The 16,147-nt window shown below is 42.2% G+C and overlaps 1 protein-coding gene across 1 annotated transcript; it reads left to right on the forward strand.

The window, feature by feature from the left end:
* Positions 1-3,721: 3,721 nt before the first annotated feature.
* Positions 3,722-15,365, forward strand: LOC106826936 (zinc finger protein 709-like). The gene is made up of 4 exons (XM_044752432.2): positions 3,722-3,902; positions 12,096-12,222; positions 12,428-12,488; positions 12,883-15,365. Exons 1-4 carry the CDS (start codon positions 3,900-3,902, stop codon positions 14,666-14,668), a joined length of 1,977 nt encoding a protein of 658 aa, XP_044608367.2. The 5' UTR covers positions 3,722-3,899; the 3' UTR covers positions 14,669-15,365.
* The last annotated feature ends 782 nt before the right edge of the window (positions 15,366-16,147 follow it).

Consider the following 16,147-nt stretch of genomic DNA (forward strand, 5'->3'; position numbering starts at 1 on the left):
CTTCCAATAGTCTTAATATTTTTATATGATGAGCAGAAACTGGAGCTCATCTGGGAAGGAGCACTGGAATTGCTAGGCATGTTACGAGGCTCAACAACAGCTTTATCCTGAGTAAGTGGCCCACAGGACTGACTTATTGACCCTGCCCAATTTGCACAACAGAAGGCACCCCATGCATCCCTGTGGCTTGCCCAGCTGCTCTCTATGGTTCTCAACTGCAGCCAGGCAGGTCACTTTACAATTGACTATGCAGCACCTGGCAGGACCCCCAACATGCCTTTTATAACCCCCTACATCTGCCCAGGACCAACACCACTTGGATGAATATGACCTACACCCCCTCCCAAGGAGCACAATCCCTATGGTCTTGGGCCTTGAGGCTCAGGCATCTGGGGGGAACCACTATTTACTTCCTCTTCCCCGATCAAGCAGTTGGTGTCCACTGTGGGTCCAGTGCCCTGTGGCCATCACACATATGTGGTTCTCCATATGTGCACTTCTCCTTCCCTCCACCTCCGATGCACTTTTCTCCTTGATGGCCTCCGGAGTCCTGTCTGTTCCTACTGGACAGGAACTTCAATCCATTTCTCTTTCTGCCCCCTCACATCAAAAGCATTAAGCTTTAATCCCCATTACATTGGGAGTAGGTCTGCTACCATCCCTCACCCAGACTGGACTAGATGCAGCCACACTGGGCTCACAACAACACAATATTAAGGCAAACACCAACCTGTCAGCCACCTGGCTTGACGCACAGGGATATTACACCAAAGCCAGGCCTTACTACAACAACAGGATTCTTTAGTGCAGATGGTTTCCATAACCGTTTAGCTCTAGATTACTTATTGGCCAAGAAAGGAGGGGGATGTGCTGTAAAGGGCACCACCTGCTGCATGTATGTTAATAATTCTGGACAAATTTAAAAAGGATGGCCCAACAGGTACAAGGATTCCATAATCTCACTGTAGCTTTTAATCAAATACTTACCTTAACCTCATCCAAGGGCTTTGATTTATTTTCTTGGCTGGACCCCGAAAAAGGGCCAGAGGGTTATGGACAGGATTTGAAACTATCATTCATCTGTTAAAATTGTTGATTGACATTTTGCTTTGCTCAAATGTTTCATCCGCTGGGTGACCAAGACCCTGCCAATGGCTTTTAATATCTCCACCATCCAGACAGTGCCCACAATTTTCCCTAAAGGCTAATGCCTAGGCATCATGGGGTCAATGTTGATGAGAAAAGTAACTATGTTGGTTTGCTACCTAGGTATGTTACAGTATGATGACCCTGTTCACACCCAGAGTCTGGACATTTAGATAAGGACCTGGGCTTAGGATTTCCGCCATAAGTCCCCCCTTTGCTCTTCCTGGGAGACTTTTTAAAATAACCACTCAGAGGTGAGTCTGCAAAAAGTTAGTGACCTCTGCCCCAACCGCCTTATAAGTAACAGGTGCTTGCTACCCTGCTGTCTGTCTCCCGTTCACTCATGACCTGGCACAGAGGACTTCCCTTCCCCCGGTTTATTGCACCTCTGCCTATTTCTGGGATCTATAAGTAACAAATCTTGTGACTGTACTTCCTCTGTGTGGATGTATTGAAACTGCCCCTTCAATCAAAATGACCCCGGGGATTTCATTTCCCCAAAGTGGGAGCTCAGGTGCTGAGGGAGCTCCCTGCTGACCCCATGTGGGTGGCTTGTACCTCCCCATTCAGCAGGTCATAATCTGCCCACACTGAATTTAATGCACCAGCTCCAGCTTCTCAACACAACTATTATACAGTGCACTCCCTTAAAGTGTACAATTTAGCAGTTCAGTATACTCACAAATACGTGCAATCATCCCCCCAGGCAACTTTTGCACATTTTCATCACCTCAAAAAGAAACTCACCTACACGTTATCTATCACTCCCAATATTCCCATCTTCCTCCTCCAATCCCCCCAGATGTAGGAACCGCTAATCTACTTCTGACTCTGTAGCTTTCCCTATTTGGGCTCTCAAATGAATGTGTTACAAGCTCTTAACATCAGCCCTGATATCAGTTCCCCACATTGAACCCAGCGTATATGGGGTTAAAACTAAAACCCACCACCCCCTTTCCTGCTTCTCTAGCTCCACTCATATGTAAATACCTGTTTCTTTAAACTTGGATTCCTTGAGCTTTACAACTAAGTGGGAGTTACAAATCATTAAAAGCCCAGGTGGCCTGGAGTTGGAGGCACACTAAAGTTTAGCTAATCATGTGTCCTTGAAGTTTGCCAGAAAAGCCGCTGTCTCAAGAGTATCAAGGAGCGGAGGCTTCCCAGACCTCAACTCCTCAACTTCTGGCGCTGGAACCCACCTCAAACAGGAAGACGAGACACCAGCGAAGGACGCGCACCTGCCATCTCCTCTCTCACTAGTCCCCCCCGCCTCGCTGCAAGCAGCCTCTCAAGGACAAACGCAGGCTGGTGGGAAGGCACCGAGCTGCACAAGCTACATGTTCCCCCCTCCCCTACCCAAAACCCCAAATAAAAATCCCTACCCGTTCCTCATCGGGGAGCTAGCAATTTTTGAGGCATGAGCCCTTGCTTTGCTCCCTTTGCCTGGCATTGTAAAAACCTTTCCTCTTCCACTCAAGACTCTGTTCTCGTTATTTGGATTGGCATCGGGTTCAGGGACCAAACTTTCGGTTACAAAATCTCAAGTTAAAAAAAGAATGAAGTATTGATACATGCTACAACATGGAATTCCCTGAAAAAATTATGCCAAGTGAATGAAATCAAACACAAAGACCACATACTATATATTTCCATTCACCTGAAAGTCAACAAATACAGAAATTTATAAAGACAGAAAATAGATTAGTGGTTCCCTGGGGCTGACACTTGGAGGAGCTAAGCAGGAAGATAGGGCAGTGGTGGGTTAAGGGCATAGGGGTTTCTTTTTAGGTGATGGAAATGTTGTGAAATTGACTGTGGTGATGATTGCACTGAAGACCATGAGTTGTAGACATTAAAGGGGCCCATTGTATCGGATGTGTATTGTTTTTCCAAAAAAAATTCAAATAAGTGAATAAATGCATTAAGAGTTTTGAAACGCAAATGAGTTTTGCAATCCAATCTCTTAATTAAGCACATGAATACTTTTCAGGTACATCCCACATTTACATAACCTTTTATGGTTTTTTGTTGTATCAGTCCAAACAGGAATTGAATTACCTTAGGGATACTATAGCCTTCACACTTCAAAGTTCTCTCAGGATACATTCTAACAATGATCTAAAATAAATTTCCCTCCAGGGTAAAAGGTACACCTGAGAATTGAATGAACACACCTCCCACCGTGTGGTTAGACTGAGAAGAGACCTTGCGCCCAGCTGGGGCTGAGGTTCCAACTTCCCATCAGAGCTAAGGGGTTGGGAGGCCAGAGGATTCCTTAAAGTCTGACACGAGTGGGGTTGGGGAAGCGCAGGGTGGAAGACTCAAGGCTGTCAACAGTCAGAGATCAAAGTGGAGCCAGAGTAATCATTACGCACCGTGAGTTGACTATGAAGTGTCTGTGTTTGCAAAGGGTCACAGTTCCTCGAGTGGCCTCGTGGCATCGCCATTTCAATGCAAAAGTCCCCGAGAGGACAACGTTCAGCTCCGGGTCAGCTCAGACGCCTAACCTCCGACCGGCTGTCACTCAGGAGCGAGAGGGAGGGGCCTTCAGGACTGTCCAATCAGAGCCGGCTCTGGGGCAGGTGGGCGGCGCGACGCTCCGCAGCCATCTCCGGCTTCCTCTCGCTCCACAATCCTTCCGATGGCTGGCCGCCTGCCCTTAAAGTGTCCACGGTGCTCTGCCGCGGACTCCGTGGCGCCGTGACCTGTACCGAGTCGTAGGGAGGACGCCGGGGGTCCCACGAGCCTCAGCAATGGTGAGAGTTCAGCCCCGGAGGAGGAGGGGCTGGTGGGAAGCGGCGGGGCGGGCCCGGTCTCCCGCGGTCCCCTGCGGGGTCTGCGGCCCCGAGTCCCCGGTGGCGCCGCTTGGCCCTCAGGCCCCTCCGGCCGCAGCGTGGGGGCGGGGCCGGCAGCCGGGCCCCGGGCGTCCTGTGGTTCCTCCGCGCGGCGACTTGGGCCGGAGCGTCTCTGGGCCGCGGTGCCCCCGCAGCCCAGCGTGTCCCAGACGGTGAGGGGCCCGCGGGAGGGCCCGCAGGACAGTCGGGCCTCGGGCTCCGGGGTCCGTGCGCGGAGGGGCTGCGGTCTGTGGGTCTCTAGTGCTTCCTTTTTCCCCAGGAGGCGCCCAGTTTTTCCTGAGTTTTCCAAATATTTGGGGAGCAGGGTCTCAAATCCACAACCCTGTGTCCCCAGAATAGCTTTTCCTGGGCTGCCAATAAGTCTCAATTTTCAGATCGCTCCTTGTGTTCCCAAAGCCACCTGCCCCTCTCGGATTCACAGCATCCTTATCAACTATTCGCCCTCCGCGGTGCATCAAAGAGACCCGTTTTTAGCTGTTTATCGTTATTCCCCAGAGCCATGGGTGGCTCTTCTTTAAAGATGAAATTTGTCTGTGGATATTTTACATGAGAGGAAAGCAGAGAATAACCACCTGCAACTACAAAGCATGAAATCCTTGTCTCCCCTCCAGGGTCTTTCTGGAGACAGACATGCAGTTGTCACTCCTTTGGAGGGTGGAGGCTCCTCTTGAGAAACTTTCCTGGGTGAGCTGTCCTGTCAGCACTGCCCCTCCTTAGGTTTGTGACCTAGAAAAGATTCACTAACTCATGTGTCTCCATTTTTCAATAACCGTAGATATATTTAATCAATAATCCTTGGAAGACAATATAAAATAGTTAAAAACAAACAACAAAGCTGAATTTCAGAAAAAAAAAATTACATTCCATTTGTTAAGAATTCTCATTTCACTCTTTCTTCCCTTGAACGTGTGTAGTCAGTTTCTGAGGCCTGTTCTTTGCTTTTGGATGTTATTAAATGAAGTTCCAGGCCTTAGACATGCAGACCACAAGCGTTCAAGTGTGACTTCTTGCCATGGAAATAATAACTGACTTTTTTTCCTGAAAGTGATAGATCTTTAGAGTTTTCCAGCTGAACTAGTAGAACTGCCTTATAACACTCTGCCCTATTTTCCACATAACGACTGAGTTTAAGTGATTTCGCTGAATTATTCAAAAACTGGGTTTGTGTCATTTGAAATGACAGTGATGTTCCAAAGCATCTCCAGTGGGGGCAGAGGCCTGAGGGCAGTGAGTCTAAGCTAAGGCCCCCTTGGACCTGCAGAGGGAGGGCCTTGAAGGCCCAGTTGTCCTTCCTGGGGAGCCTCCCCTGCAGGTGTCCTGCTGCTCACACCCCCATGGAAGGAGCCTTTATCCTGAGAGGAGCTGCAGAGCCCTGGAAAGCTGGGGGTGCACATGCTCATGGGGTGGGGAGTGACGCCCTTTCTGAGGCTCTGGTTCTGGTTCCTTAGGCCTGTAGATTTTAATGTTATGTTTGAGTTTTGCACCCACACTGTAGGTGCACTGAGAGTGTAATCTGTGCACAGTGAGGAAGTCTGTGAAAAAAACATGAAGACCGACTCATTACAATTCACCCCTGATGACTGAAAGAGGACATCTCTTATTCAACTGATTTCAACTGATCTCAGTAAGCCAGTACGGTGCTCTGTTTTAATGGATGTGAGGAAAAAGCCCTTGAATTTCTATTTTCGTTGATATAAGGATTCATGTAAAGCTTACGTATATCTTTGGAATTCCGACTTTATTGCAGGGCTTAATCGCAAACCCCTAGCGTACTCCTTCCTGAAAATATTGGCACTGTGAAACATAGTGCAGGGACAAACTATAATGCCCCTTGTCCTTTTGGAAACGAATTTGTAAGTTGTTTTTTACTGTTCTATGTTTATTACGGTTTAAAGGATTAAATCTTGGTGTGTTTTTCTATGTAGAAATGTTAAAATTTAATTAATTTTAAAATGCAAAAGTTAATTAAAAATAATCATCAAGCATAGGAAAATATGGTGTGTGTAAAGTTCTCTCATCTCAAATAAATCATGAGTGGGAAGGTTAAAATATTCCTAAGAGAGGACTCCCTTAAGGAGACTCCCCGCCTACACGTCCTGCCCCGCTTCTCTACCTGACTCCAGCCTCCCTCCCATGACCAATGTTGATCACTGCTTCATCAGTCTGTTAGTACATCTTTATGTGAAAACAAGCCAGTGCGAATGCCTAGTTTTCTCACCCGTGTTTGTTCTTGTAATGAGTGACCTGGGTCCACATATTTGCTGTTTGACTGCTGACAACTTAAGCCTCACCCTCCCTTTTCCCCTGGGAACTTCTTCCCTGGACAGGCTGATGAGAAAGCCTGGAGGCTCCTGCACTGTGGGCTGCTGATTGCGGGGCAGCTCCTCCTGGGCGCTGTGTTGCCCTGTGCTGCACTGTTGACCCCACCAAGCCTGGGTTCTAGGTGCGGAGAACTCCCAGGTGGCAGTTTGGGTAATTCCTCGTCCTTCAGGAGCAGGAGTCTGGGAATGAGGCCCTCCTTATGTGGCCTCAGTCAATGATTTGGTGGGATCTATCTGTGTGTCTAGAGTGAGTGTGACACTGAGGTTGGGGTTGCCTTGATACTGGGATTGTGAGGGGACGATTATACCCTGGCAGTGAGCTGAGCCCATCAAGGGTCACTCCTTACAGAGCAATCATTTCACAGAGAAAGAGAAGAGAGGAAAATGCAGCCAGTAGGTGGTGAGAGCGCAGAGGGCTCAGCAGGACCCCTAGGGAACTCTGCTGCTGCCCGAGTGTCTTTTGCAACATAGGTCCTGACCCTCTGGGTTATGGTGGACAACACCCACAGTCTGCGTCTGTCACAGCAAAGGGACTAATTTGAACCCATCTTCATCCTGGGTTCCTTAAACTCTGTAAACCAACCAGTTGTCATGGAGGAGGCGTCTGACCCTGATGGCGGCAGTGATGTGAGGCTCTCTGGAGGAGGGCCTTAAGTTGTCTGTAGGCTTCTGATGCAGGAAACTGCCCCACGTCCCGCACTATATGCCACTAGAGCTGCTTTTTCATCTCATACTGAGATCTCTTGAAAATGGAGGCTCTCGTAAGTAATGAGCATGAGACCCTCTACCAGGGCACCTGTTATGCCTTTGGCCTTGGAAACAGCATCCTGCCAGCTCAGCTCGGCTACTGACACCTACTTGTCATATAATATAGCCTTACCTTGGCCCTGCAGTGTATGCCACGTGCAGCAGGGGCATGGCCCCTCTTCAGTTTATTGAAAGATGCTGTGGTGATGGAGGAGGCCACCCCTCTCCCAGACCCCTTGGTTCCCTGGGTAGTTCCTCGGGATTAACTGAATGCACAGCACTGGGGAGTGCATAGAGTTTGATGACAATACACATTTGTACATGATGGAGCTCAGTGCGGCGCTGATGCTCTTCATCCCTTAAGTGGGACATCCGTGATGAAGAACCAAATCGAAGGATCGTTAGAGCTAACCAAGCAGCAGGCAGTAATCTTACCACAGGCCCAAAGTTGGCCTAATCTGCACATGTTCACAAACTCTTGGATGATTGTCTATGAGATGCCACTGTGGCAAAGAACTCTGGGAATCTCTTGACTCGGAGATCCTCAAAGTAGAAATCAAGGTAACATTTGTCTATACATTGCTGGGTGTACAATACAAGGACTCACCCAGGACACTCGTCATCCACCTTGGGGTTCTGACACTACTGATAGTGACCCTGGCGCTTCTCAGAGGATACAGTGCTGTGCTCCCCAACAAGGCACTCGATGGAAGTTTCCCCTTCCGTATGGGTCTCAGGCTCATAGAGCACTGTACTGGCTTACTGAGATCAGTGGAAATCAGTTGAATAAGAGATGTCCTCTTTCACTCATCAGGGGTGAACTGTAATGAGTCTGTCTTCATGTTTTTTTGAAAGACTTAAGTGTTTCTTAGAACAGTTTCATGTTTACAGAAAAATTCATCAGAATTTAGATATTTTCCACAGAACCCTCCTCTCTGCATCCACACAGTTTGCACGACTTGTCTCATTTTGTATTACTCTGGTAGGTTTCTGGCCCATGTTGATGCATTACAGTGCACATTAGCATTGACCTGCCTGTTATACACTGTGTGGGTTTTGGCAAACGTATAAATACATGGACCCATCCATTTCTGTGTCATGGAGTGTAGTTTCACTTCCCTGAAACTCCTCTGTGCTCCACCTATCGACTCATCTCTCCCTCCAGCCTCCAAGTTCTTCACATCGAAAGGTCTTTCTACAGGTTCATGCTTTTGTCTTTTCCAGAATGTCATGTACTTGGAATCATACTCTACATACCTTTGTCACATTGGCTTCTTTCCCTTAGCAGTATACTTCTAAGTTTCCTCCCTGTGTTTTCATGGCTTGATACCTCATTTCTTTTATTGCTGAACAGTATTTCACGGTACGGATACACCACTGATTGTCTATTCAACACTTGAAGGACGTCGTGCTTAAAACTCTAACTCTTGCCAATTATGCACAAAGCGTCTATGAACATTCAAGTGTAGCTTTTGTGTGAACATAAGGTTTCAACTCATTTAGAAAAATACCAAGGTGCCTTATTGGTGGATCTTCCTCTATGTAGCAACAGTGTAGTTCGTTTTCAAAGAAAGTTCCTGTCTTCCATTGTAGGCACACCAAATTCCATTCCCGCCAACAGTGAATGAGGATTACCTGTAGCTTTGCATCTTCAACAGTATTTAGCGTTCTGACTGTTTTGAGTTTTCCCCATTTAGTAAGTGTTTAATGTTCCCTCATTGTTTTATTTGCAATTTCCTAATGACATTTGATGCGAAGCATGTTTTTATATTGCTTATTTCCTATCTGTATATCTTATTCAGTGAGCTGTCTTTTCACATCTTTTGCCCATTTTTTTATTGGGTTGTTTGTCTTCTGACTGTTGAGTTTTAAGAGTTCTTTGGATATTTCTGATAGCAATTATTTATCAGATAAGTGTTTTACAAAGATTTTCTCTTACTCTGTAAATTGTGTTTTTATTCTCTTAACACTCTTTCTCAGAGCAGGAGATTTTCATTTTAAGGAAGTACAATTTTGTTTTTTTCTTTTCCGGACCTTGCTTTTTGGTTTGTATCTAAAAATTCATCTCCAAACCCAAAGTCAGCTAGATTTTCTCCTATGTTATATGCTAGGAGTTTATTCCTTTGGAATTTTACATTTAGATCTGTGATGTGTTTTCACTTAATTTTTGTGAAAGGTGTAAGGCCCGTGTCTACATTCATTTTATGTATGTGTGTTTGCATGTGGGTATCCATTATTTCCACCACTGTTTGTTTAAAAAACTTGCTTTTTCATGTGAATTGCCTTTCCTTCTTTGTCAAAGGTCAGTTGACTATATTTGTGTGGGTCTGTAAGGAAAGCCGTTGACTCATGTACCTTTCAACCTTGCTGTACTCCCTTATGAATTCCAGGAGTTATTTCTGTTGTGAATCCTTTCTCAGGTTTCACGGACACAGTCATGCCATATGGAAAAAACGTTATGAGTTTAGCTGCAAAATTCAAAAAGGTGTTCCTTCTCAAGTAGTGAAAGTTCCCCTCTATTACTAGTTTATCATAAATGGATATTGGATTTTATCAAATCCTTTTTTATTTTCGTTTCCCCCTGCTTTCCTTTTTTTGTATTAGTAATATGTCTTCCTTCTTTTCTTTATCTTGACTACATGTTTAACAATTTTGTTAGTCTTGTCTAACAGCCAGCTTTTTCTGTTTTAATTCTCTCCTGATTTCCCACAATGACATTGCTTTCTTTTCTAATTTTTATTTTTATTTTTTTATTGTGCTTACTTTGGGTTTTATTTGCTCTTCCCTTTATTGTTTCCTAAGGTAGATGGGTACATTTTTGATTATGGATCTTTGGTTTTCCCAGTGTAATTGTTCAATGGCATAAATTTCCCTCTAGGCACTGCTGTTGCTGCATCCAAGAACCCTTGGTATCTTCTGTTTTCATTTCATTTACTTCAAAATAATTTTTCACTTTCTTGAGACTTTTTGTTCGATCCTATGTATTATTTAGAAATATATTGTTGAATCTCCACTTATTTGGGAATTTTCCAACTATCTTCTTGTTATTGACCTCTAGATGAATACCTGTGTGGTCTGAGAGCATATTTTGTGTGATTTCTGTTCTTTCAGATGTGCCAAGGTGTGCTTTATGTCCCAGAATGTGGTTTGTCTTAGTGAATGTTCCACGTGACCTTGAGAAGAATGTGTATTTTGCTATTGTTGCATGACGTATTCCATAGATTACAATGAAATCCACTTGTTTCACAGTGCTGTTCCATTCACCTCTGTCCTTTCACCATTTCTGCCTACTGGAATTTATAATTCATAATAAGAGGGTGTTGAATTCTCCAACTGTTAAACTCAATTCCTTTATTTTACTTGCATTCTATCAGCTCTTTGTCTTATGTATTTTGTTCCTCTGTTGTTATGCTCATATACATAAAGGATGGCTGTGCGTTCTTGGAGAAGACTCCTTTATCATTATGTAATGTCCCTCTTTATCTCTGAATTTTCCTTGGTTTGAAATCCGCATTATCTATATTTCATATTTGTATGCCAACTTATCTTTTCACCTGTGTTGGCATGGGATATTTTTCTCCATCCTTTTACCCCTCATGTATTTGTGTCTTTATATTGAAAGTGGATTTCTTGTAGACACTATGTAACTCAGTTTGTTTTTTGTAAATCTGATATTACTGTATCTCTCAATTATATTGAGACCATTGATGATTAAGGTGGTTATTAATACACTGGATTGATGCTAATATTCTTATATCTTGCTCTTGTCATTTGTTTCTTTTTGTCTTCCACCTTCTCTGGCTGAAATTCAGCATTTTATCTGATTCTTTTTTTTCTCCTCTCTTAGTATATCTTTTACACATTTTTTTAAAAACTTGCCCTTGAGTTTTCAATACACATTTATAACTAACCCACCTTTTCTGCCAAATAATACTATACCTCTTCACCGTGTGCAAGTACTTCATAACAGAGTATTCCCTATTTCCCCTTCCTATGCCTTGTCACGTTGCTGTCATTTATTTCAGTTGTCCATAAGCTTCTCATTACTAAATACATTGTTGCTAATATTATGTGAAAGTGTCATTTGTTATATTAATTACAAACTTATAACAGATATTTTACCTTCATTTCTTCCTTTTCTAGTCTTCTATCTTTATCATTTACATTCTTTCCAATAAATTTTTGATTGTATCAAAGTAGGTGTACTAATGACAAATTTCCTCAGTTTTTGTCTCAGAAACCCGCTACTTTTCCTTTATTTTAGAAGGATAATTTTCCTTGAGTGTAATTCTAAGGGCGGTTTTTTATTCTCAACATTTCACTCTACATTTAAATATTTCACTCTGCTCTGTACTTGTTGCATGTTTTTTGAAAAGAAGTCCAGTTTAATTTGAATTTTTGTTTCTTTATACGTAAGGTGTGTTTCTTCTATGGTGTTTTTCAATATATTCTCTGTCTTCGATTTTTCTCTAGTTTGAATAGGATAATCTTGGGTGTGCACTTTTGTAGCTTATCATGTTTAGTGTTCTCTGAGCTTCCTAGAGGTACACTTTGCCAGCTCTCATTAATTTTAGAATATTTTGGTAATTATTATTTCAATTGTTTCTTCTTTTACTTTCTGCCTTTTCTTTTTTCATTCAGGTATTCCAGTTATGGGTAGCTTAAGCCTGTGTTAAAGAGGGTTGTCCTAGGCTTCATGGATATTGTGTTCTGTCTTTTTTGTTCTTTTTGTCTCATAATGATAATATTTGTTTCATTGGATAGCATTTATATAATTTCCCAACATGCTCTTGACCCTGCCATTACAGAGAAGTATGACTTAGCATGGTCACACTAAAAACAAATAAATAATTTCCATGTGTTCTTGATGATGTTCAATTGATGAAGAAGTGTGTACAGAAAACCAGTGAGTTTTCGATGATCACATCATGACAGAATCGTATGTAACCTTCCTACTCATGGAGTGTAGATGCCTAGTGCTGTTAATCTCATGCATCCTCCTCTACAAATATTTGTAATGTTTTAGGACTCAGTGGCCATTGAGGATGTGGCTGTGAACTTCACCCCAGAGGAGTGGGCTTTACTGGATCCTTCCCAGAAGAAACTCTACAGAGATGTGATGCGGGAAACCTTCAGGAACCTGGCCTCAGTAGGTAAGAATGAGGACATTCCTTCACTGCATCAATGAGAGAACAAGTGTTTCTGGTCTCTCAGTGTTGTTCCAAGATGTAGACTGTGGAAAGGTGAGATATTGCTAAATAGAATAGAACTGGTCATAGCTCATCATGGTCTTAGAATCTAGAATTCTTTTTATAATTTCTAATACTTTGTAATCAACTTTCGGGGTCTGAGTTTCAGGGAAAACATGGGAAGATCATGATATTGAAGAAAAGTATCAAAACTGGGAGAGAAAACTAAGGTGAGTCACATTCACAATAGAAAGCAGTGTCTCAGGTGAGAATCCTGGTATGTTATGAAATATTAAAAAGATGCAAACAAAACAAATAACTGTTGTTTCAAATTTAGATATTCTTAGAAAATTTTCACTCAATAGACTTTCTGAAATGTGATGTAGAGGTTCAGCTTTTGCAAAATTGCTCTCTTGGAAACAGTATTAATAAACCCTATATGTGAATATCACTGTTTGGATAATAGCAGGGGTGAGGTACTCTTGCAGAGAATTCAGTTTATTCAATTTCTGAGCATTCAGACAAGGCAGAAAACCTAAGCTTTTCCTATAAATCACAATAAATATGACAAATACAAAATTGTTAGCAAGAAACCATTTATAATGTGCTTCTCATTTTTTACAGAAGTCATATGGTAGGGAGACTCTTTGAAAGTGAAGAGGGTGGTCAATGTGGAGAAAACTTCAGCCTTCTTCCCAATCTCAAACTGAAAAAGAAAACTACAGCAAAACCGTATAAATGCAGTGCATATGGAAAAGTCTTCATGCATCATTCATCGCTTAATAGGCACATTAGATGTCACACCGAACACAAACCATATGCCTATCAAAAATGTGCAGAGAAGCCATATAAATGTAAGGAATGTGGGAAAGCCTTCCCTTTTCCCAGTTCTCTTCAAATACATGAAAGAACTCATACTGGAGAGAGACCCTATGAATGTAGAAATTGTGATCAAGCATTCACTTTTTCCAAGTCTCTTCGAATACATGAAAGAATTCATATGGGAGAGAAACCGTATGACTGTAAGGAATGTGGGAAAGCGTTCTCAGCTCCCTCAAGTCTTCCATCACACATGATCTCTCACACTGGAGATGGACCGTACAAATGTAAGGAATGTAAGAAAGTATTCGTTTCTCACAGTTCTTTTCGAATACATGAAAGGAGTCACACTGGAGAGAAACCCTATGAATGTAAAAATTGTGGTAAAGCATTCATTTCTTCCAGGTCTCTTCAAATACATGAAAGGAGACACACTGGGGAGAAACCTTATGAATGTAAACATTGTGGTAAAGCATTCATTTATTCCAGGTCTCTTCAGATACATGAAAGGAGACACACTGGGGAGAAACCCTATGAATGTAAAAATTGTGGTAAAGCATTCAGTCATCCTAATACTTTTCGAATGCATGAAAGACGTCACACTGGAAAGAGACCCTATAAGTGTAAGGAATGTGGGAAAGCCTTTATTGCTGTCACAAACCTTCAAGTGCACATGATCACTCACACTGGAGACGGACCTTATAAATGTAAGGAATGTGGAAAACTTTTCATTCATCCCAGTTCATTTCAAATACATGAAAGGAGTCACACTGGAGAGAAACCCTATGAATGTAAAGAATGTGGGAAAGCCTTCAGTTTGTATGCTAACTTAAAAAGACACAAAAGAACTCACACAGGAGGGACACCCTTTGTATGTAAGGAATGTAGTAAGGCTTTTATTTCTCTTCAACTTTTCCAAATACACGAAAGAAATCACACTAGTGAGAAATTCTACGAATGTAAAAAATGCAATAAAGCACTTACTTCTTTCAGTTCTCTTGAAAGACATGAAAGAAATCACAGTAGAGAGAAACCGTATGAATGTAAAAAATGCAGTAAGGCATTCTGTTATCCCAGTTCTCTTCGAGTACATGAAATAACTCACACTGGAGAGAAACCCTTTGAATGTAAGGAATGTGGGAAAGCCTTTATAGCTCGCTCAAGCCTTCGATCACACATGATCTCTCACACTGGAGATAGACCTTATAAATGTAAGGAATGTGAGAAAGCATTTATTTCTCTCAGTGCCTTTCGAGTACATAAAAGGAGTCACACTGGAGAGAAACCATATGAATGTAAAGAATGCAGTAAGGCATTCAGTTGTAGCAGTTCTCTTCGAAAACATGAAAGAATTCATACAGGAGAGAAACCATATGAATGTAAAGAATGCAGTAAATCATTCACTCGTTCCAGTTCTCTTCAAGTACATGAAAGAACTCATACAGGAGAGAAACCCTATGAATGTAAAGAATGCAGTAAAGCCTTCATTTCTTCCAGTTCTCTTAGAGAACATGAAAGACTTCATACGAGAGAGAAACTGTATGAATGTGAAAAATGTAGTAAAGCATTTACTTTTCCCAGTTCTCTTTGAAGACATGAAAGAACTCATATTGAAGAGAAACCCTATACATGTCAGGAAAGTAGAAAAGCCTTTCTTTCTCATACAAACTTTTGAGGATATGTGAGAAGGCACAGTAGAGCAAAAACATGTAAATATAAAGAATGCAAGAAAGCCTTTTGTCATCCCAGTTCTTTCTGAAGGCATAAGAGGAGTCATTTAATAAAACCTCTTGAATGTAAACAATGTTGGAAAGATGTCACATGGCCTACATCCTTCTATGTGAAACTCCCACCAAAAAATATAAATATAAGTCATGAAAAAGCTTGATGGAAATATACTGTGTTTATGCAGCCTCTTTCCTAAAGTGCAGCATTGGATTGTAGGTTTCTATTAATTACTTTCAGAAATGAATATTGAAGTGAGATAATTCTGAAAGTCATCCTTCATCAATAATATATTCGATTACTAGGTAGTGCTTTTTCCTTAAATCTGTTAATAGTATTTTCTCTTTCATTTATTTTATAATGTTTTAAATGTTCCATGTTAAGGGGCCATTGAAAAATGACAGTTTGTATTTGTTGGGATTTTCTTACTGGCCATGTATTGCAGTTCCTGGATACGCCTCATCCATTGTGTACATTGTTCTTTTCTCAGAGTAAGCTCTTTTTGGGGGGTGCTGAGTATAGGAGCCTGTTTTTATTTTCCATGCTATTAAACATTTGGAACAAAGTTTTATGTGTGGCAAGTTTATCAAAGAGTATAGTTTGCTGGGAATTCTTATTTTCGTATTTGGGCCTTTTCTCTTTGTCCTTCCTTCTGACTGGTATTTGGTGAATAGGGTTTGAATCTTGTAGAGGCCTGTGAGAGGGCAACAAAATCTAGATGTGGACACATCACCCTTGTATTATGTTGTGTTGATGAGGATGATATTAAGAACCAGATCTTTAAGAATCTATCCCCTTTATGGTTCCATGTTGGAATTCACCAGTAGCTTCACTTGCATGAGATTTGGACGGCAGAAGCAAACAAGGGATTACTCAGATTTTGGAGCCACCACACAGGGAGAGAGACAGCTACTTAGGAGCACTAAGGACACAACCTTCCATCCCATTTTCTGGGTTCTTTACCCGTTAGTCAAGAGTAACTTGAAAACCACATCAAGGTCCTGGGGGGGTGGGGGGTATCATAACATGCTCTACCAAATTCTCCAGTGAAATTCTGGCTCCTTTGTAGAAATACTTTCTGAAATCAGCATTTCACATTTGTTCTGACCCTTGGAAGTATCCTACCAGTAGTCTGATTCCCTTGCTCTTTCCAGAAAACTGTTCAGCCTATGGTGTAAGCTGTATCTTCATTAAATACAGAAATCTACTAATTGCCTTCACCTCATTCTCCACTTTCTTGAGAGTGTCTTCTGACTTGAACTTATATGATGTTTTGCTGGCCAAGTGAATTCCTTTGGAAGGAATTAAGAGCTTTGTGTTTTATGGCTGGCTTTTCCCCATGTTC

Source organism: Equus asinus, chromosome 20 (genome assembly GCF_041296235.1).
Source record: "Equus asinus isolate D_3611 breed Donkey chromosome 20, EquAss-T2T_v2, whole genome shotgun sequence".
Classification (NCBI taxonomy): domain Eukaryota; kingdom Metazoa; phylum Chordata; class Mammalia; order Perissodactyla; family Equidae; genus Equus; species Equus asinus.